Source organism: Chelon labrosus (genome assembly GCF_963514085.1).
Source record: "Chelon labrosus genome assembly, chromosome: 24".
Taxonomy (NCBI): Eukaryota; Metazoa; Chordata; class Actinopteri; order Mugiliformes; family Mugilidae; genus Chelon; species Chelon labrosus.
The window spans coordinates 13,812,106-13,830,609 of NC_140357.1; the positions used below are offsets into that span (position 1 = coordinate 13,812,106).

Below are 18,504 nucleotides of genomic sequence, written 5' to 3' on the forward strand. Positions count from 1 at the left end.
AGAACAAGCTGAAACTGGACTTGTTGTGTTTCTGGAAGACATTTTGAAGCTAGAAACTTCTTCTAGAAACTGGACAAGCCTGGTTCCTTCAGATGAACCCTGACCTCAGCATGGACACCTGGACTGATCTGCAGCTACGAAACAAACTCTCTGATCGTTGGTTCCTCTCCTTCCTTGGACTACTGTAGACCAGGACCAATCCCCATGGCAACGGCAGCGGCAACAGGGGTTGTTCCTTGCTGGTTTCTTGGAAATGTTAAACTGCTAGAACAGTGAAACATCTTCTAGAAACCAAACAAGAAGAACCAGGAACATCCCCCGCTGCCGCTGAAAGAAGAAGAAGAAGAAGAAGAAGAAGAAGCGACGACGAATCGGTAAGAACTGGTAATAAGAAATTTATTTTTCAACAATTACAAAGAAGCAGATATGTGAAAAGCGTGTTGATATGTTACATCGACTGTACAGGGAGAAGATGAACCTGAACCTGGAGCTAACCAAAGAGAAAACGTGTGGGACGTCCCACGTCTGTGTCGGTAGAAAATAGAAAAGAGATCACGCTGATTGTGGACTGGTGTCATACCCTGATACAGTGTTTAGGCCTCTGGAGCTCAACCTCTGGGCCTCTTTGGTTCCATCGTTAGCTAGAATACATCTCAACACTCTTTGCTTCTATAAAAATAACTTCTGTTTCTTTCTTTCGTTCCTTCAATGGCAGTTTCTTTATTATTATTATTATTATTATTATTATTATTATTATTCTCCTCAGTGCAAATGTTCTAACAACCAGCGTTGAAGCTAAAGATGAGAGCGGCGGGGCGGAGGCCGGCCGTCGGACGGGAGCTACACCCAGCTCTGGTCTACAGACTTTATTTCATCTCCGCGGGCCGTCCCATCGCTGGCGGCCGGCCGGCCTCCGCTCGCCGCGCTTACATTTCAAGTATTGGTGATAGTTTGTCACTAGAGCTCTGATGAACGGGTACAGACTATACATTGCATAGCTCACGTGGCACTTATTTATTCATCTTTATTACTGAACTTTAGAGAAGGATCCAGGGCTCGTTAAAAGGCATCTCAATCTGCAAGTGCTATAAAAGTGTGCGTCGGGAAAAAGGAAAGTGACGGAGCCCCAAAGATGGCGGCTGGTCACCTTCCTGTGAGCGATGGAAGCCTGGAGCGTCTCCACCGTCTCCACCGTCTCCACCGTCTCCACCTGCTGGACTCGTTCTGAAAGCTTTGTTTATTGGTTTGTCTTCCTCTACTTCATTTTGTCCGTCCAAATGTCCAAGTGCTGTACGTTGAAGAACCGTCTCCGTGCTCCTGGAGCCACTGACCGATCCCCAGAGAGAAAAACTTGACGTCCGTGATGTGTGAAAATAAAGAAATATATCAACAAACATAAATATATGTACAGCGGGGTTCTGTGGGGGGGGGGTGGGGGTACATGAGGGCGAGTAGATATGTGAGGAGGATGAGGTCGTGCACGTTTTCTCCGTCGTCCATAAATATTCTCTAATCGTCGTGGTGTCTGTTCAGTCTCTCAGTTCCACCTTAAATAAAAAAAGATTCAGGCGCAGCCGCACTCGTCCACGATCATGTTCGGGACGTCCCGCTTGACGATGTTGTACTCGTCGTCGAAGTAGAGCATGGACATGGTGCTGAGCTTGGTGGGGATGCAGCAGGAGTTCATGGAGCCCGGGCTCATGCCCCGCATCCGGTACTGGTTCACCACCGCCGTGTGGAAGGACGAGGCCGAGCCCGGGACGCCCGCCATGTAGGCGGGGCAGTTCCCCTCGCAGTAGTTCCCAAAGTACCCCGACGGCGCGATGATCCAGTCGTTCCATCCGATGAGTCTGAAGTCTATGTAGAACTGCTGGCGGCAGCACAGGTTGTTGCTGCCGTCACACTCCAGCCCACGCTTCCGGATGCGGTGTTTGCCGTCGGCCTGCCGGGCCTGCACCACCAGGAAGGGCCGGTGGGACTCGTCGTTGACGTTGAACAGCACCGGCACCACGCCCTCCGCCTCGCAGCCCTCGCAGCGCACGTCCAGGTTCTGGCGCCGGTCGCCCTTCTGGAACACCAGCCGCACGGCGTCCGTCAGCGGGAAGGTGTGCCAGCCGCTGCGCCTCAGCTCCACCCGCTTCTCCACCAGGTTCCACTTGCTGCCCAGGCCCGGCTCCTGGTAGTACACCTTCACCGTCACCTTCCGCCGGCCGCGCACCTCCACGGGGGGCGGCAGCAGCTTCAAGTAGAGCCAGAGCGTGGCCTGGGTCACCAGCAGGTTCTGGTTCCCCTCGCTGGAGATCATGAAGAACAGGCTGGACTTGGACGTCACCATGTCATCTGAGGAAGACAGACACAGACACATGAGACACCGGGACAGGTCTGGGATTAACCAGCTAAGCTCTGGAGGACGCCGAGGTCAGGGTACGGGACGGGTGTTGGACTCGTCCTGGTCACAGAGGGTCACCAGGAGGAGGCCGTTCATGAAAAACCACCGAAACAGTTTGAAAGGCGGCAGCTGCTCTGACAAATATTTAGCTGAGGGTTTGTGTCTGGACCAGGCCTGGCTGTGTTTAGTGACCCAGAAATAAACTCTGCTCATTTAGAAATCGGCGGCTGCAGCAGTTTATTTACCAGACGTGTTTCCTTCTGGCTGCAGCTCAGACAAATCTGGTTCCTGACATTAAACCTGGACCTTTAAACACATCTCAGGCCTCCTACACACACACACACACACACACACACACACACACACACACACTCAGTGATTCCTAATTCAGCCCCGTCAATCTGCATTCAGGCCGCGGGACGGGACACACAAAAGCTGGGACCTTATCCCGAGGGGACGCACAAAAGCTCCGGGAGGGAGACGAACGACTGCTGATGGGTGGACAGCTTTGAGACGGACACACGTGGTCGGAGCAGGAGGTGGAGGAGGAGGTGGAGGAGGAGGTGGAGGGTCTAAAGTAAAACATGTTCACCTGACGTCTCTGTCTGTCTGTGGAGACACACCTGCAGCTTTAATTTAAAGGGCAGCACCACAGCCAGGGTCCTGACTCCTCTACGGGACACTTTACAGGCTTTTAATTGATTAAATAAAAGGAGGAAGAGGAGGAGGAGGAGGAGGAGGAGGAGAGGCTCCATCTCCATCACGCACCTTTCTCCGCGAAGCTGATGATCTCCGAGCTCTCCTCCAGCACCTCGTTGCTCATCGGGTGCCCGTCCAGGTTGGGGATCTCCACCCTCCCGTCCTCCCGCAGCTTCCCCGCGTGGAGCTTCCGCAGCGCCGTCACCATGGCCGCCTTCGGGACCGGGTGCGTGATGTTGGGCCTCTCCCGCATCTGCAGCCTGCTCAGGATGTGCCTCTTGACCGCCTCCAGGAAGTCCCCGTCCAGGCGCCCGGACTCCGCGTCCTCGGGCTGAGCCACGCCGCAGGACGCGCAGGTGTCCCCGCCTCTGGACGCCGTGTGCGCCTCCGCCTCCGTCCCGGGCGCAGCGGTGCAGCTGATGGAGAGGACGCAAGCCACGAAGAGAGCCAGTCCGAAAAGACAGCTCCTCATTTTCTGTCTGAGGAGGACTAGTCAAATATTGTTCCCTCTTGTCTCTTGTTTGTGTCCAAGTTATAAAAGCAGCTGCAGTCCGTCCCAGGTCAGCTGTCTCAGTTCACTTCCATCCATGCATGCCCTGACGCCTCTTTGGTCTTTGTCTCAAACACGGACGCTCTTCTTTTTAAGGGTTCTGGAGAAAGTTGAGGCTGAAAGCAGAAGAGAAGCAGGTCTGAGTGATGCGCCCGAGCCACAGATGTCCCGCCAACATGTCCCACAGAGCCGCGTCCAGACCTCCTCCATCCAGCATCTCCGTCATCCTCACCTTCTGCTGCTACTTCACACTCGGTCCCTGCTGCTGCTGACTCCCAGTCTGCTGGTGCCGGAGTGCCGATGCGCAATTAAGAAGAGGAGGAAGAGGAGGAGGAGGAGAGGGAGGAGGAGAGGGAGGAGGAGGAGGAGGAGGAGGAGGAGAGGGAGGTGTGCCAGTGAGCGCACCGAGGAGCGTTTCCATTCTGGCGTCTGAGACTCGGGAGAAGGGACACACCGAAAAGTTTTTATATAAGAGGAGGGGGGTCCGGAGCAGGGGGGCGGGGCTAATGAGGAGAGACAGGAGGGGAGGGGGGGCGGTGTTAAGAAAAGACACATCTATTATTATTCTATTCTAAAGTTATTACTATGATTATTATTATTATAGACTCCCTTAAAACGGCCAATTCCTGAATGGACTCTGGTGCTGCAGCTGCTTCCTTCTCTTCCTCGCCGCCTCATTTCGATAACAAATATTCAAACGAGCCGAGTCGCTGCAGTCAAATGCAGCTAAAGAGAGGCTCTGACACGGCAGGACGTCCGGACCAAAACATTTGGTAGTAAAAGACTCTGGAAGCAAATCAGACGGCCCGGGCTGACCTCTGACCTTTCAGCCGCTCCGAGTCAAAACAGCTGAGGAGGAGGAGGACGACGAGGAGGACGAGGAAGAGGAGGAAGAGGTCTGGGATTATCCAGGAGTCTGAGGTCTGAAAGAGACTGAATTTCAAATTTAATCTGGCCACAGTTTGGAGATTAAAGCCTCTGGGAGAAGTCTGCAGCGGTGGAATGGCGCCATCTATGGTCCCAGAGCTGCAACTACAGGAACAGGAAGCACCGAGGCTCTTCAAAATAAAGGTTCAACTGAAAATAACAAATAAAAGAATTAATTCTGCAGATTTTAATTCTAATTCTTCTATTAATTAATTATTAATCCTTAAAAAATATCAGAAAATAGTAAAAAATTACCAGATTAACCTGACAGCTCTAAATCTAGTTATTAACATTATTAACCCTCTGTAATTAAAATGATTTAAGGCAAATACAAAACAGGTAGCAGCTTTAAACACAGGGGGGGAAAGAAATAAAATGTATTCTGTATTTAAAAATAGAAAAAAGCTGTCAAATTACAAATTTAAAAATAACTATGAAATAAACGTGTATTCAAAAACTAAATAATTAAAATATAGACTTAAAAATGAAATAAACACGTTCTGTGTTAATAAAATAAAATAAAACAAATATTCAGTGTTTAAAATCCAAATCTTTGTTTAGAAATAAAAGTAAAACTCGTTATCACGTTTACAGGAACATAAATATAAGGAATGCCCTGACGTCACATCCTGTTAAGGTCGAAAGAGCAGTGAAAAGGTAAGACGTCCCACTCCGCGTCTGCTTTCCTCAGCTTGCTCAGGCCAATAACTGTGTTTTGATTTAGAAATACTCCTATTAGTTAATTAAATTAAACACTACGTTTCTATTCGCTAATATCAGATGTGTTATATTTTATTATTTGTAGACGTGTTTGTCTGTAACCGTTGGACGTGTATGCTAGCGGGCCGTGCTGCGGAGTGAGCCCTCCGCCCACACAGAGACGATCTGAGCGGAGTCCGGGTACAAGGTGGGGCGCGGAGTCTCCTGGTGAACTTGTGAAAAGTTGAGTGTGTGTCGGATTGCTGCGTGAACGGCGGGGGAGCACGCGACCAGGTGAGTTAGCGCACTGTCCCCGCGCTCTTTAAGCTAGCCCCGGGGCCGCGTGGCGCCGCCGGGCCGCGGTTCGAGTCGGTTCTTTTTTTTTTTCCTCTGAATCCCCCGGAGCCAGAGACGGTTATCTGTCTGGCTCGCTGGCGGTTGAGCGACACCGCGCGTCAGCCAATAGGGAGCGACGCAGCGGAGTTCCACGCGATGGCTTGAGCCAATCAGAGGCGTGCCTGAGGCTGAGGGCGGGAACAGGAGAAAAAAAACAGAAGAAGAAGAAGAAGAAGAAGTGTTTGGTGTCAAAAGGAACTGACCTCGAGCTGTCAGCTGCTTCTCTGCTGCTACTTCCTCTTTTACTTCTGACTTCTCCCAGGAAACTTTGAGGAGGAAACTTTCTGTTCCGTCCTCAGCGCTGTGTCCTTTTACTGTGAAACCAGCTGGAAAGGTCACGGCCACTATTTACTGTTGATACCAGGAGACAACACTGACCTCAGAGGAGGAGGAGGAGGAGGAGGAAGAGGAAGAGGAGATTAATAGGATAGTAGAGGACAGAGACAGTAAGTCAAGTCAAACCAGAACCTATTATTAGTATTATAACTACTTATTAAAATACTGGACAGAGACATGAGAAGAAGAGCCTCCTTCCTCCTCCTCCTCCTCCTCCTCCTTCCTCCTCCTCCTCCTCCTCCTCCTCTTCCTCCTCCTCCTCCTCCTCCTCCTTCCTCCTCCTCCTCCTCCTCTATCTCTACCAGATCTCTTCTCTGTATCTGAGGATCAGGACTCAACCTGTTCTCCAGGTTTCAGGTTCAAACATGTCTGAACAGATTAGTTGTTAGTTTAAAGTCTCCTCCCGTATTAATTCATATTAATATAAATATATATATATTATATTAACGTGTTAATGGTTGTTTGTTGTGGCAGGTGGTCTCTCAGCTGGTCTCTCAGGTGGTCTCTCAGCTGGTCTCTCAGGCGGTCTCTCAGGCGGTCTCTCAGGCGGTCTCTCAGGCGGTCTCTCAGCTGGTCTCTCAGGTGGTCTCTCAGCTGGTCTCTCAGGCGGTCTCTCAGGCGGTCTCTCAGGCGGTCTCTCAGCTGGTCTCTCAGGCGGTCTCTCAGGCGGTCTCTCAGCTGGTCTCTCAGGCGGTCTCTCCGGTGGTCTCTCAGGCGGTCTCTCAGCTGGTCTCTCAGCTGGTCTCTCAGCTGGTCTCTCAGCTGGTCTCTCCAGTCCTTCCAGGGGTTGCCAGGTACTAACAGTCTTTATTATTTACCAGTTCGTCATGTTTTTGTCTCAAAGCTTCACATTGATCTTTGTCTCTGTCCGTCTCCTCTTCTGTCCCCCCCCCGGTGTCCCCCCGTCAGACCTCCAGAGCTCGGGGACATGTCCTCGAAGAACAAGACCCAGACGTCCCTCGTCCTCCACAAGGTGATCATGGTGGGCAGCGGCGGCGTGGGGAAGTCGGCCCTCACCCTCCAGTTCATGTACGACGAGGTGAGTCTCCGGGACTTCACGTCCCATCAGCCCCCTCCCCTCCCCTCCCCCGTCTCACCTGACCGTCCCATCAGCCCCCTCCCCTCCCCTCCCCTCCTCTGTCTCACCTGACCGTCCCGTCTGTCCCCCCCCCTCCTCCGTCTCACCTGACCGTTCCCGTCTGTCCCCCCCCCCCCTCCAGTTCGTGGAGGACTACGAGCCCACCAAGGCGGACAGCTACAGGAAGAAGGTGGTGCTGGACGGAGACGACGTCCAGATCGACATCCTGGACACGGCGGGACAGGAGGACTACGCCGCCATCAGGGACAACTACTTCCGCAGCGGGGAGGGCTTCCTGCTCGTCTTCTCCATCACCGAGCACGAGTCCTTCACCGCCACGTCTGAGCTAAGGTCCGTCCCCCTTGTCCCCCCTCTCCTCCTGTCCTTGTCTTTCTCTGTGTCTCTGTCCTGACGTGGTGAGTGTCTGTCTCAGGGAGCAGATCCTTCGGGTCAAGGAGGAGGACGCCATCCCTCTCCTGCTGGTGGGGAACAAGTCTGACCTGGAGGAGCGGCGCCAGGTCTCCGCTGACGAGGCCACGGCCAAGGCCGGCGAGTGGGGCATCCAGTACGTGGAGACGTCGGCCAAGACCAGGGCCAACGTGGACAAGGTACGCTGACTGACCAGCACCACCGAAGAAGAAGAAGGAGAAGGAGACGCTGACTCTAACGTCCTCTCTGTGTCTGGCAGGTGTTCTTTGACCTGATGAGGGAGGTCCGCAAGAAGAAGATGTCAGAGAGCAAAGACAAGAACGGACAGAGCGGGAAGAAGAAGAAGAAGACCTGCTGCCTCCTTTAACCCACGCCCAGCGATGGCGGCGAGGGCGGCGGCGGCGGCGGCGTGCCAAAACCAAAAGCAGACGCACCAACGAGGCGCTCCAAACACCAAACTCCTCCTGTCAAAAGGCCAGAAGTATGTGGACACCTTTCTGCTGTATGTCCACACACGTGTACGGGACGCAGCGTCTCTCACCGTCTGGACAGCTGGAGGGGGACGGCGTGGACGGCGTGGACGCTCCACAGAGACTCTGGTGCCTTAAAGCCTCTGTTTTACAATCACTTCACATTCCTCTCTGTCCCCTCCTCCCTCCTCCCTCCTCCTCCTCCTCCCTCCTCCTCCTCCTCCTCCTCCTCCTCCTCCTCCTCCCTCCTCCCTTCCTCCTCCTCCTCCTCCTCCTCCTCCTCCCTCCTCCCTTCCTCCTCCTCCTCCTCCTCCCCTATAACCTCACGCTTCAAAGGGAATCACATATTTAAATCACTCACGTGTCCTTGCTCCTATTTATATGACTTTTAAAGCTGTTGTTGTTGTTGTTGTTCACTTATCGACGTTTTCATTCAGAATAAAGTCCCACTGATCACAGACCTTGGTCCCTGATTATCTCCAGGACGTCCCGCAGGAGGAGCTGAACGAGTCGGGACCTGGTTCAGGTTAATTAGTAGAATGATTGTAGGACCCTCTGTTGTATTTGGACTAAATGAATGACTGGTCTTTACCACCAGGTGGCGCCATCACACAATCAAACTTCAGGAAACGGTTTAGATCATTTAAATCAGATTAAAGTCTCTTATTAAACTTGTTCCTGCTCAAACATTAATGTCAACATCATGTGGTGTCCCTGTCAGTGTCTATAATATTTATGACACACAACTAATAAACTCATTTAGCTTCTTTTCAGACCAGATTAACTGAAGTTCATTAAAAGCTCCAAGTTCCTCGAGGAATTAAATCACAGTCTTTATTTATATTGGACATTTCTGGTCAGATCTCAACATTTAAATCAAATTAAAGTCTCATTCAGGTCGTTTTTTCCTACTTACGGTTTATTTTTTACTTTATTTTTCTTTCATTTCTTTTATTATCTGTGTATTTTCTTGCGTATCGTCCCCGTTCCTCCTGGTTCTCTGTCGTTTTAAAGTCGGCCAGTGAATGAAAACATTAAATATTCTGTGCAGCACAAAGTGAAGTCTGTCTGAGGAGAGGAGAGTGAGCTCTGGTTGCTCCTTAAGCCTCTTACAGTAATTCACCTGCTGCTGAGTCCAGCACAGACGCCCAAGCAGCCCGGGACGGGACGGGACAGGACGGGACGTTTCAGCTGCTGCTCCATGTTTGACGAGGGGGTCCTGAGGAGGAAGAGGTCCTGAGGAGGAAGAGGTCCTGAGGAGGAGGAGGAGGTGTCAGAGATGCTGAGTGGAGATGTGGTGGCCTTGTGGGAGGTGGCGCTCAGCGACGGCGTTTACAGGATCGAGTTCGCTCACGGCACCACCACCGGGAAACGCGTCGTTTACATCAACGGGAGGGTGAGGTCTCCTTTAAGTCACTCCATTCAGAACTCCATTAGAAAATCACTCGATTTAGAGAGGACACTCGTTTGTCTCTGAATACTGGAGTCAGGTTTAGTTGAGTCTTTATTTTTATTTACGTTACGTTGAGCTGCAGTTCCTCTAACGGCCACTAGGAGAGAAAACTTGCAAACGTAAAAACTTCATTTTTTTTCTCAGTTGTTATTAAATAAATAAACATTTCTTATAGAAACTCTCTTAAACAGAAGTTACTAAATTAAAGAAAACACAAATTTAACTCAATTCTCATTTCAGTTTTGTTTTGTATCAGGTTGCTCATGGAGTTCCTCAGGGTTCTGTCCTGGATCCTTTATGTTTTCAGTCTCAACAGCTGTTTTTTCTGCTATTCTCTCATATTTTACTATATTTTTATGTATTTGTTTGGTACCTGAAGGTTTATTTTTATGAACCTACTCCTTCTGTGTACCATACGGCCTTATACAGGTGATAATAATTTAAATATTCAATCATAATCAGGTGACGCTGCCACCTTTAGGCCTTCTCCGAGTCAGAATACTTTAACAATTCCCACTTAAAGAAAAGGTCGACCCTTTTTCCTGGACAGGAAGTCATCAGGAAGGACTGGATGTTCAAGCTGGTCGGGAAGGAGACGTTCACCGTCGGCGAGGCCAACACGAAGGCCACCATAAACATCGAGGCCGTCGGCGGCTTCGCCTACGAGTACTCGCTGGACGTGGACGGGAAGAGTCTGCAGAAGTTCATCGACAACCGAGCCAAGACCACCGAGACGTGGCTGCTGAGGGCGGACGGGTCGGACTACAGGGTGGTCCTGGGTGAGCGGGAGGGAGCGTAGGGTAGTCTGGTCTTATTTTAGGAAGAGAGGCCTGCAGAGACTGAACCTGAGCTTGATTTATTTCCAACAGAGAAGGACACGATGGACGTCTGGTGCAACGGACAGAAGATGGACACGAAGGTGAGAACTTATTGTTCATCTGGGACAATTAACGAGTTAGAAAGTTTCAGCTTCACCTAGAAAACACAAGGTCCTGTAAGAAATGTGATTTATTTAGTGAACAAACCCTAAACTAGCATCAGGAAGTGTCTGTGGAGTTCCTCAGGGCTCTATCCTCGGTCCCTTGTCATATTGTCTTTGACTGAACATGTTCAACCGTCCCACAGGGGGAGTTTGTGGACGACGGCACGGAGACTTATTTCATGGTGGGCGAACACGAGTGCTGCATCAAGACCACGAGTGGCGGGAAGAGAAAGGGCGGCATCGTCCACTACCTGCTGCTGGACGGAGACAAGGTCCCGACGTCCACGGCCTAGACCAGCGCTGCGTGGCTTCATGTTTACACTCTTACTCTGATATTTCTGTGTGAAAGCGTCAAATAAACACGATCAGAATCAGAACTGCTGTCTTTTCATGCCCCAGGGTTTTATTTTGAAAGGGTGTCAGTGGTGTTGAATGAACCTGAGGAACAACAAGAATGTTTTTATTAATGCCAGAGGAAGTTGGTGATTTGTGCGCAGCCTCCGTGCTGCAGCGGCAACAAGCACGCGCCTGTTGACGAGAGGAGGACCGGAAGATGAGGCGGTTAGATGTTCAAAATAAAAGCACAAAGAAACTTTCTCCCAAATGAAAGAAGGCATTTTATAACTATTATAAACAATTAATCTAAAGAAGTTAATATGAAAAAATTAAAATTACATTCAGTCTCGCCTCTATAAATACAAATAAAGACATTTTTTGGGTTTTTTTTGGAGCAAATATCGTGAAATATTGAAAATAAACGTAAATATTTTATTAAATTTATTTTATTAAGTTGTATTAATTTGTTTTAATTAATTTTATTTGACTTTATTGAAACATAATAAAAACCGAAAACAGCTGTAACCGTGTAAATGTGTTATTTATTCCTTCATTCTGGATGTAACTGTTATTTTTATTTAAAGTTTAACGTTTTGTTGTTTGTTAAAATCAAACATCTCCTCATAATAATCGACTAATCACCGTTTATTTACGACGCAAACCGAAGTCGCATTTATTTTTTAAAAACTGCAACCGGAAGTGGTGTGCTGGTCGTGTGTAACTTGACGCTCCGGCAGGAAACACATTGACGGTAATGACGTTCCGCGCTGGGATACAGTAGCTCCGGTCTGCCCAGGATGGACCTCTCTCCGCTCGGGAAGAGGGAACGGGCTGAGTGTTTGGGCGCCGTGTGCGGGATCCACCTGTGAGAAAAAACACACGCCTCGCGCGGCACACACCTGGATTAATCGCGGATGCGCTCGAGCTCCAGCTGGGTCCCGTTGCCGCGGTTTAAATCCGGACTCGGGGAGGTTTGTTTGGCGCAGCTGGTCCCGGAGCGGAGACAAAACAAACGCAGGGACGGAGGGGAAGAGGCATCCTAACTCCGGCCACCAGCCCCTCACCTCCACCTGCTCCTTTTAGTTTAACTCTCCTCTCCGGGGCTTCAACCTCCCGCTCCGTCGTTCAGTAAAACCGACTTTACAGCTTGGAAAACGGTGAGTTTTTCCCTCTTCCCGGCTTGGAAGCTAGCTAGCGTTAGCCGGCTAGCCTAGCCACCTAGCATCAAGGCCGTTTTTCCTTTTATCCTCCACGTTCGGGTCAGTTCCTCCTCCTAAGTGACTCTAAAAGCTCCGGTTTTAATCCCGCGGAGCCTGAGGAAGTGTCGTTTTAATCCGCGGGGGATATGGAGAAGCGCTGCTCCGCCCGCCGCACATCTGTCACCGCACCGGAATCTGGAGCCGGGACATCCCAGGGAGCAGCTGCCTTCCCCGGGCAGTAGCAGCCGTGTGCCCGCCTCCTCCCGGAGCCCCACTCTGGAGACATTTAAACTGAACGGATGTAGAGGAGGAGAATAAATCTGCGTTGGCCTGATAGACTGCTCCTGTTGAAGCTTTGGAGCATCCATGAGCTTCCTCTGAGCCTCCTGGAGGTCACACCGTTCACCTTCATAGACTCATCACCTGACAAGTCCGGCTCCTGTCCTCTTCTGTCCGCGGGGACTCGCGCGGCCGCTGCAGGCATGAACTACCAGCAGCACCTCGCCAACTCGGCCGCCATCCGGTCCGAGATCCAGAGGTTTGAGTCGGTGCATCCCAACATCTACTCCATCTACGAGCTGCTGGAGCGGGTGGAGGAGCCGCTGCTGCAGAACCAGATCCGGGAGCATGTCATCGCGATTGAAGGTAGGAGGACGGAGAAGACGAGCTGTTTAACGCTGCCGTTTATTCTGCTTATTATGGGATTGGTTGGAGAACACCTCTGATGGTCACCTGTTGGCTTCCGGTCAGGTAAAAGCCACAGAAACCTGAAGGCACCCTGGTGTCACACATTATAGCTGATGTGACGCCACAGTGACTCCTGTTTCTGCTCATCTCTATGAAGGTGATGAAGGTGATGATGATGATGATGATGAAGGAAGTTTAGTCAATCATCTGGTTTTAGACTCAGACCGGAAGCTGCTCAGTTTGTTTTTGTGTTTTCCTGCATCACAGTTGCTGCTAAATTGATGAAAAAATGAATGGAGTCTGGTGTGAGGCAATTAGGAGGCTTCACCAACAAACTGCTTGTTGTTTTCCTTAAATATTCATGCGTTTCTGTTAAATTGGTGATAAAATGAATGGAGTCTGGTGCGAGGCGGCGCTTGCAGTTTATCCTGAAGGACATTAGAGCTGAAGTCAGGCCCAGATGAAGACGGTAATTCCATTTCTTGTTTAATTTGCGTCAAATCTTTCCAGTTGCATCGATGAAAGAATGAATGGGCTTTGGTGTGAGGCAGTTTGGACGAGTCGGACAGAAAGCAGCGGTCACATCAGGTCAAACTGGAGACAGCGGCTTCCTTTGTTCACTTTCTTCCAGACATTTCTGCTAAATTAATGAAAAAATGAGTGAAGTTTGGTGTGAGGAAGATAATGTGCAGTGTTAGGAGGATTTAGACGCAAATCAACTCCAGACACGAGGTTCAAATCAGGCTCAGACCAAGACAGTAACTTAATTTCTTCTTTCTTAAATTGATATAAATTTTAATGGAGTTTGGTGTGAGGAAGATTGTGAACATTATCTGATTATTTAGACACAAATGAGTTGTTTGTTTTCTTCCTGAATGTTCAGATATTTATTTTAAATTGACGATAAAACAGATGGAGTTTGGTGTGAGGAATATTTGAGACGTTTAAAGACAATTTAGATCTGAAATCAGGCCCAGTTTGAAGATGAACTGCTGCTAAAATTGATGAAGAAATGAATGGAGTCTTGTGTGGAGCAGATCCTGTATTATACGAGTAAACATCAGGCTCAGTTGACGATAGTTGTTAACTTTCGTCTAGTGTGTTCAGTCTAAATCTGGAATAAACTGAATGGAGTCTGGTTTGGTTCACAGTACAACCAACTGAAGGTAGTAGTTTCATTTCTTGTTTCATTTCTTCCTGAATATTCAGACATTTCTGCTAAATTGGTGATAAAATGAATGGAGTCTGGTGTGAGGCAGACTTTGACAGTACATGGTGTTTTCTTCTTGTTGTTCAGACCTTTCCTTTTAATTGATGATAAACAGAATGGAGTCTGGTGTGAGGCAGCTCTGGCGGATTATGAGGAGACAAATGAGAGCTGGAGTGTGGCCACTGAGCGCGCCCAGTGAGCGCGCTCAGTGGCCACACTCCGGCTCTCGTCGCTCTTCCTCATTTCCATTTTCCCTGAGTTGCTCGGTGACTCACGCCGCTGCTTTCATGCTGGAAATAACCCAGAACAGCAGCAGCTCTGTCATCCTCTGTCTCTGTGCATCTGTGTGCACATCTGGACGCCGACTCATGTTACATAAAGCTCCTCTGTGTGTGTGTGTGTGTGTGTGTGTGTGTGTGTGTGTGTGTGTTGTTGTTATGTAAGAAGCAGGTGAGACGACCTGGCCTAGTTACAGCCTCTCACGTCCCGTTACATTCAGGTGCTCAGCAGCTGAGAGTTCAGACAGGTGGAGCGTCTTTTGTCCCACCGGCCTGTGGAGTCAGTGAAGGCACCGTGTGACCCACATTACGCTCCTTCTCATGTTTCAGCTCCAGGGAGGAGAAGCTCAGGGCGTTGACCACGTCCAGGACGGCCTCCACCTTCACTCCCTCAGTCTTTATTTACACTCACTGGCCTTTTTATTAGGAACACCTCTAACTCTTGGTTCACGTTGACGTGTTAGCATCACGATGACAATCTGTTCACTGTTGGACTGAGATCTGGAGACTGTGGACGACGTCTGAGCTCAAGAAATGAGCATTTTATCTTGGAGACGTGTTGTCCTGCTTTGACTTAGCCAGGAAGTTAGCCAAGAAGCTAGCCAGGAAGTTAGCCAGAAAGTTAGCCAAGAAGTTAGCCAAGATGCTAGCCAGGACGTTAGCCAGAAAGTTAGCCAAGAAGTTAGCCAAGATGCTAGCCAGGACGTTAGCCAGGAAGTTAGCCAAGAAGTTAGCCAAGATGCTAGCCAGGAAGTTAGCCAGGAAGTTAGCCAGGACGCTAGTGAAGAAGTTAGCTAGGCTGTTAGCTAGGCTGTTAGCTAGGAAGGTCACCTGTAAGCTGGTTGAGGTGACAGTCGTCAGGTGTGAACAGACCCTGAGCTAGCGTGTGATGCTGTTTCAGAACCATGAACAGCTGATTGTTGGAGAACATCTAAAACATATTCTACCAGCTGTTGTCTCATAAACAATGGACACTTCCTGTTGACGTCCTCCACAGAGACAGAGGACAATAACTGTGATCTGTGCTAAGCTAAGCTAAGCTAAGCTCCCTGTCTAACAGCGTGGAGTGGTTGGTTGTTCCAGGTTGGTCTCTGGGTTGATGGAGGAGGAGGAGGAGGAGGAGGAGGAGGAGGAGGAGGAGGAGCTTCTGTCCAGCTGCTCAAACAGGAAGTAGTTTTATTTTGAAGAGCTCAGTTAAACGTGAACATTCTTCTTCTTCTTCTTCATGTTTAGTGTTTACCTCCATCAGCAACTTGATGCTAATGCTACAGCTATCAGAGCAGGAGCAGAGCGTCTGTGGACCTGCTCCTCCTCCTCTTCCTCCTCCTCCTCCTCCTCCTGCTCTTCCTCCTCTTCCTCCTCTTCCTCCTCCTCCTCCTCCTCCTCCTGCTCCTGCTGCTCCTCCTGCTCCTCCTGCTCCTCCTCCTCTTCCTCCTCTTCCTCCTCTTCCTCCTCCTCCTCCTGCTCCTGCTGCTCCTCCTCCTCCTCCTCCTCCTCCTCCTCCTCCTCCTGGTGTCCCTTCCAGAGGAGGAAGCATCAGACAGTGACCTGACTACAACAATAGCCTCCTCCTCCTCCTGCTCCTCCTCCTGCTGCTCTTCCTCCTGCTCCTCCTCCTCCTCCTCCTCTTCCTCCTCCTCCTCCTCTTCCTCCTCCTCCTCCTCCTCCTGGTGTCCTTTCCAGAGGAGGAAGCATCAGACAGTGACCTGACTACAACAATAGCCTCCTCCTCCTCCTGCTCCTCCTCCTGCTGCTCTTCCTCCTGCTCCTCCTCCTCTTCCTCCTCCTCTTCCTCCTCCTCTTCCTCCTCCTCCTCCTCCTCCTCCTGGTGTCCTTTCCAGAGGAGGAAGCATCAGACAGTGACCTGACTACAACAATAGCCTCCTCTGCTATAAAGCTATAAATAGACTTCCTGTCCTGAACAATGGCCGACACGTGTTACAACGCACACGCCAAGGTCCACACGCACTGCTGGACCGTTACCACGGCAACGCAGGAAACCAGGACCAGGAGGACCAGGAGGACCAGGAGGACCAGGAGGACCAGGAGGACACGGTCTCCTCTTTCTCTTCCTCTCCTCTCTCCTCTATGATCATCCTCCTCTCCTCCTCCTCTCCTCCTCCTCTTCCTCCTTCTCTTTCTCTTCCTCCTCCTCTCCTCCTCCTCTTCCTCCTCCTCTTTCTCTTCCTCCTCCTCTTCCTCCTCCTCTTTCTCTTCCTCCTTCTCTCACTCATATTCTCCTCCTCTCCTCCTCCTCTCCTCCTCCTCTTCTTCCTTCTCTTTTCCTCCCTCTTTTTCCTCTCCTCTCTCCTCTCTCTCCTCTCCTCCTTCTCTCTCCTCCTCTTCCTCCTTCTCTTTCCCTTTTCCTCTCCTCTCCTCTCCACCTCCTCTCCTCTGCTCTCCTCTCTCCTCTTCTTCTCTCTCCTCTCTCCTCTCCTCCTTCTCTCTCCTCCTCTTCCTCCTTCTCTTTCGCTTTTCCTCTCCTCTCTCCTCCCCTCTCCTCTCCTCTCCTCTCCTCTCTCTCCTCTCTCCTCTTTCCTCTCTCCTCTTCCTCCTTCTCTTTCGCTTTTCCTCTTCTCCTCTCTCTCCTCTTCCTCTCCTCTCTCTCCTCTCTCCTCTCTCCTCTTCCTCCTTCTCTTTCGCTTTTCCTCCTCTCCTCTCCTCTCCTCTTCCTCATCTCTCCTCTCTCCTCTCTCCTCTTCCTCTCCTCCTCCTCTCTCCTCCTCCTTCTCTCCTAAACTCATGTGTTGTGTGACGGGGGGATGAAAGTATGTCTCGTCTGGAGTTTGGGGGCAGATCTCCTAGAGGAGGAGGAGGAGGAGGAGGAGGAGGAGGATTAGAGCCGAATGCCTCCGACAGCAACAACAACAACAACAAAGCATTCTGGGAGAAAAATGAGTCCTCTGTAAAGTGGAGCATGTGTGGGAAGCCCCGAATTCCTCCAGAGGACGTCGTCCATCTGGGGACAGACGTCTTTATTGTTCCTGCTCAGACGTCAGGACGCTGCAGCACAAACCAGAGTCACACCAGATCTGCTTTATGTCACTGAGCACAAACCAGAGTCACACCAGATCTGCTTTATGCTAGTGATCACAAACTAGAGTCACACCAGATCTGCTTTATGTCACTGATCACAAACCAGATTCACACCAGATCTGCTTTATGTCACTGAGCACAAACCAGAGTCACACCAGATCTGCTTTATGTCACTGAGCACAAACCAGAGTCACACCAGATCTGCTTTATGTCACTGAGCACAAACCAGAGTCACACCAGATCTGCTTTATGTCACTGAGCACAAACCAGAGTCACACCAGATCTGCTTTATGCTAGTGATCACAAACTAGAGTCACACCAGATCTGCTTTATGTCACTGATCACAAACCAGATTCACACCAGAGCTGCTTTATGTCACTGAGCACAAACCAGAGTCACACCAGATCTGCTTTATGTCACTGAGCACAAACCAGAGTCACACCAGATCTGCTTTATGTCACTGAGCACAAACCAGAGTCACACCAGATCTGCTTTATGTCACTGAGCACAAACCAGAGTCACACCAGATCTGCTTTATGCTAGTGATCACAAACTAGAGTCACACCAGATCTGCTTTATGTCACTGATCACAAACCAGATTCACACCAGAGCTGCTTTATGTCACTGAGCACAAACCAGAGTCACACCAGATCTGCTTTATGTCACTGAGCACAAACCAGAGTCACACTAGATCTGCTTTATGTCACTGAGCACAAACCAGAGTCACACCAGATCTGCTTTATGTTACTGAGCACAAACCAGAGTCACACCAGATTTATGTTACTGATCACAAACCAGAGTCACACCAGATCTGCTTTATGTTACTGAGCACAAACCAGAGTCACACCAGATCTGCTTTATGTTACTGAGCACAGACCAGAGTCACACCAGATTTATGTTACTGAGCACAAACCAGAGTCACACCAGATTTATGTTACTGATCACAAACCAGAGTCACACCAGATCTGCTTTATGTTACTGATCACAAACCAGAGTCACACCAGATCTGCTTTATGTCACTGATCACAAACCAGTCACACCAGATCTGCTTTATGTCACTGAGCACAAACCAGAGTCACACCAGATTTATGTTACTGATCACAAACCAGAGTCACACCAGATCTGCTTTATGTTATTGAGCACAAACCAGAGTCACACCAGATCTGCTTTATGTTAGTGAGCACAAACCAGAGTCACACCAGATCTGCTTTATGTCACTGAGCACAAACCAGAGTCACACCAGATCTGGTTTATGTTCTGATCACATGACGTGTTTCTGCTGCTCTCATTGATCAGAGGGTCGTCCTCTGAAGGTCACGGCTCTTCTTCCCAGACCTGAGTCCTCTGAGG

General features: G+C 49.9%; 4 protein-coding genes across 7 annotated transcripts in view; 3 read left to right on the forward strand and 1 right to left on the reverse strand.

Moving 5' to 3' along the window:
- Positions 1 to 379: 379 nt before the first annotated feature.
- Positions 380 to 3,860, reverse strand: LOC311509106 (inhibin beta B chain). Its single transcript, XM_084574158.1, has 2 exons — positions 3,158 to 3,860; positions 380 to 2,340 (listed from the first exon to the last, which is right to left on the reverse strand). Exons 1-2 carry the CDS (start codon positions 3,558 to 3,560, stop codon positions 1,565 to 1,567), a joined length of 1,179 nt encoding a protein of 392 aa, XP_084430284.1. The 5' UTR covers positions 3,561 to 3,860; the 3' UTR covers positions 380 to 1,564.
- Positions 3,861 to 5,430: 1,570 nt separating this feature from the next.
- On the forward strand, positions 5,431 to 8,413 carry LOC311509440 (ras-related protein ralB-A-like). 4 transcript variants are annotated; one of them, XM_084574653.1, is made up of 6 exons: positions 5,431 to 5,558; positions 6,471 to 6,790; positions 6,906 to 7,035; positions 7,217 to 7,425; positions 7,508 to 7,682; positions 7,763 to 8,413. In XM_084574653.1, the coding sequence occupies exons 3-6, from the start codon at positions 6,925 to 6,927 to the stop codon at positions 7,868 to 7,870; spliced, it is 603 nt and encodes a 200-aa protein (XP_084430779.1). In that variant the 5' UTR covers positions 5,431 to 5,558; positions 6,471 to 6,790; positions 6,906 to 6,924; the 3' UTR covers positions 7,871 to 8,413. The 4 variants fall into 4 exon arrangements, with proteins under 4 accessions (XP_084430779.1, XP_084430781.1, XP_084430782.1 ...); XM_084574656.1 differs by having other exon boundaries at positions 5,487 to 5,558; positions 6,675 to 6,790; XM_084574654.1 differs by lacking the exon at positions 5,431 to 5,558 and adding an exon at positions 5,625 to 6,106.
- A 187-nt stretch (positions 8,414 to 8,600) lies between these two features.
- On the forward strand, positions 8,601 to 10,913 carry LOC311509441 (fas apoptotic inhibitory molecule 1-like). Its single transcript, XM_084574657.1, has 4 exons — positions 8,601 to 9,369; positions 9,977 to 10,205; positions 10,296 to 10,345; positions 10,552 to 10,913. The coding sequence occupies exons 1-4, from the start codon at positions 9,253 to 9,255 to the stop codon at positions 10,699 to 10,701; spliced, it is 546 nt and encodes a 181-aa protein (XP_084430783.1). The 5' UTR covers positions 8,601 to 9,252; the 3' UTR covers positions 10,702 to 10,913.
- Positions 10,914 to 11,611: 698 nt separating this feature from the next.
- agap1 (ArfGAP with GTPase domain, ankyrin repeat and PH domain 1) overlaps positions 11,612 to 18,504 on the forward strand; it is a 77,607-nt gene continuing 70,714 nt past the window's right edge. The window contains 1 exon segment of the mRNA XM_084574461.1: positions 11,612 to 12,588. Within this exon segment, the coding sequence (XP_084430587.1) occupies positions 12,426 to 12,588 (163 nt within the window). The 5' untranslated portion in view covers positions 11,612 to 12,425.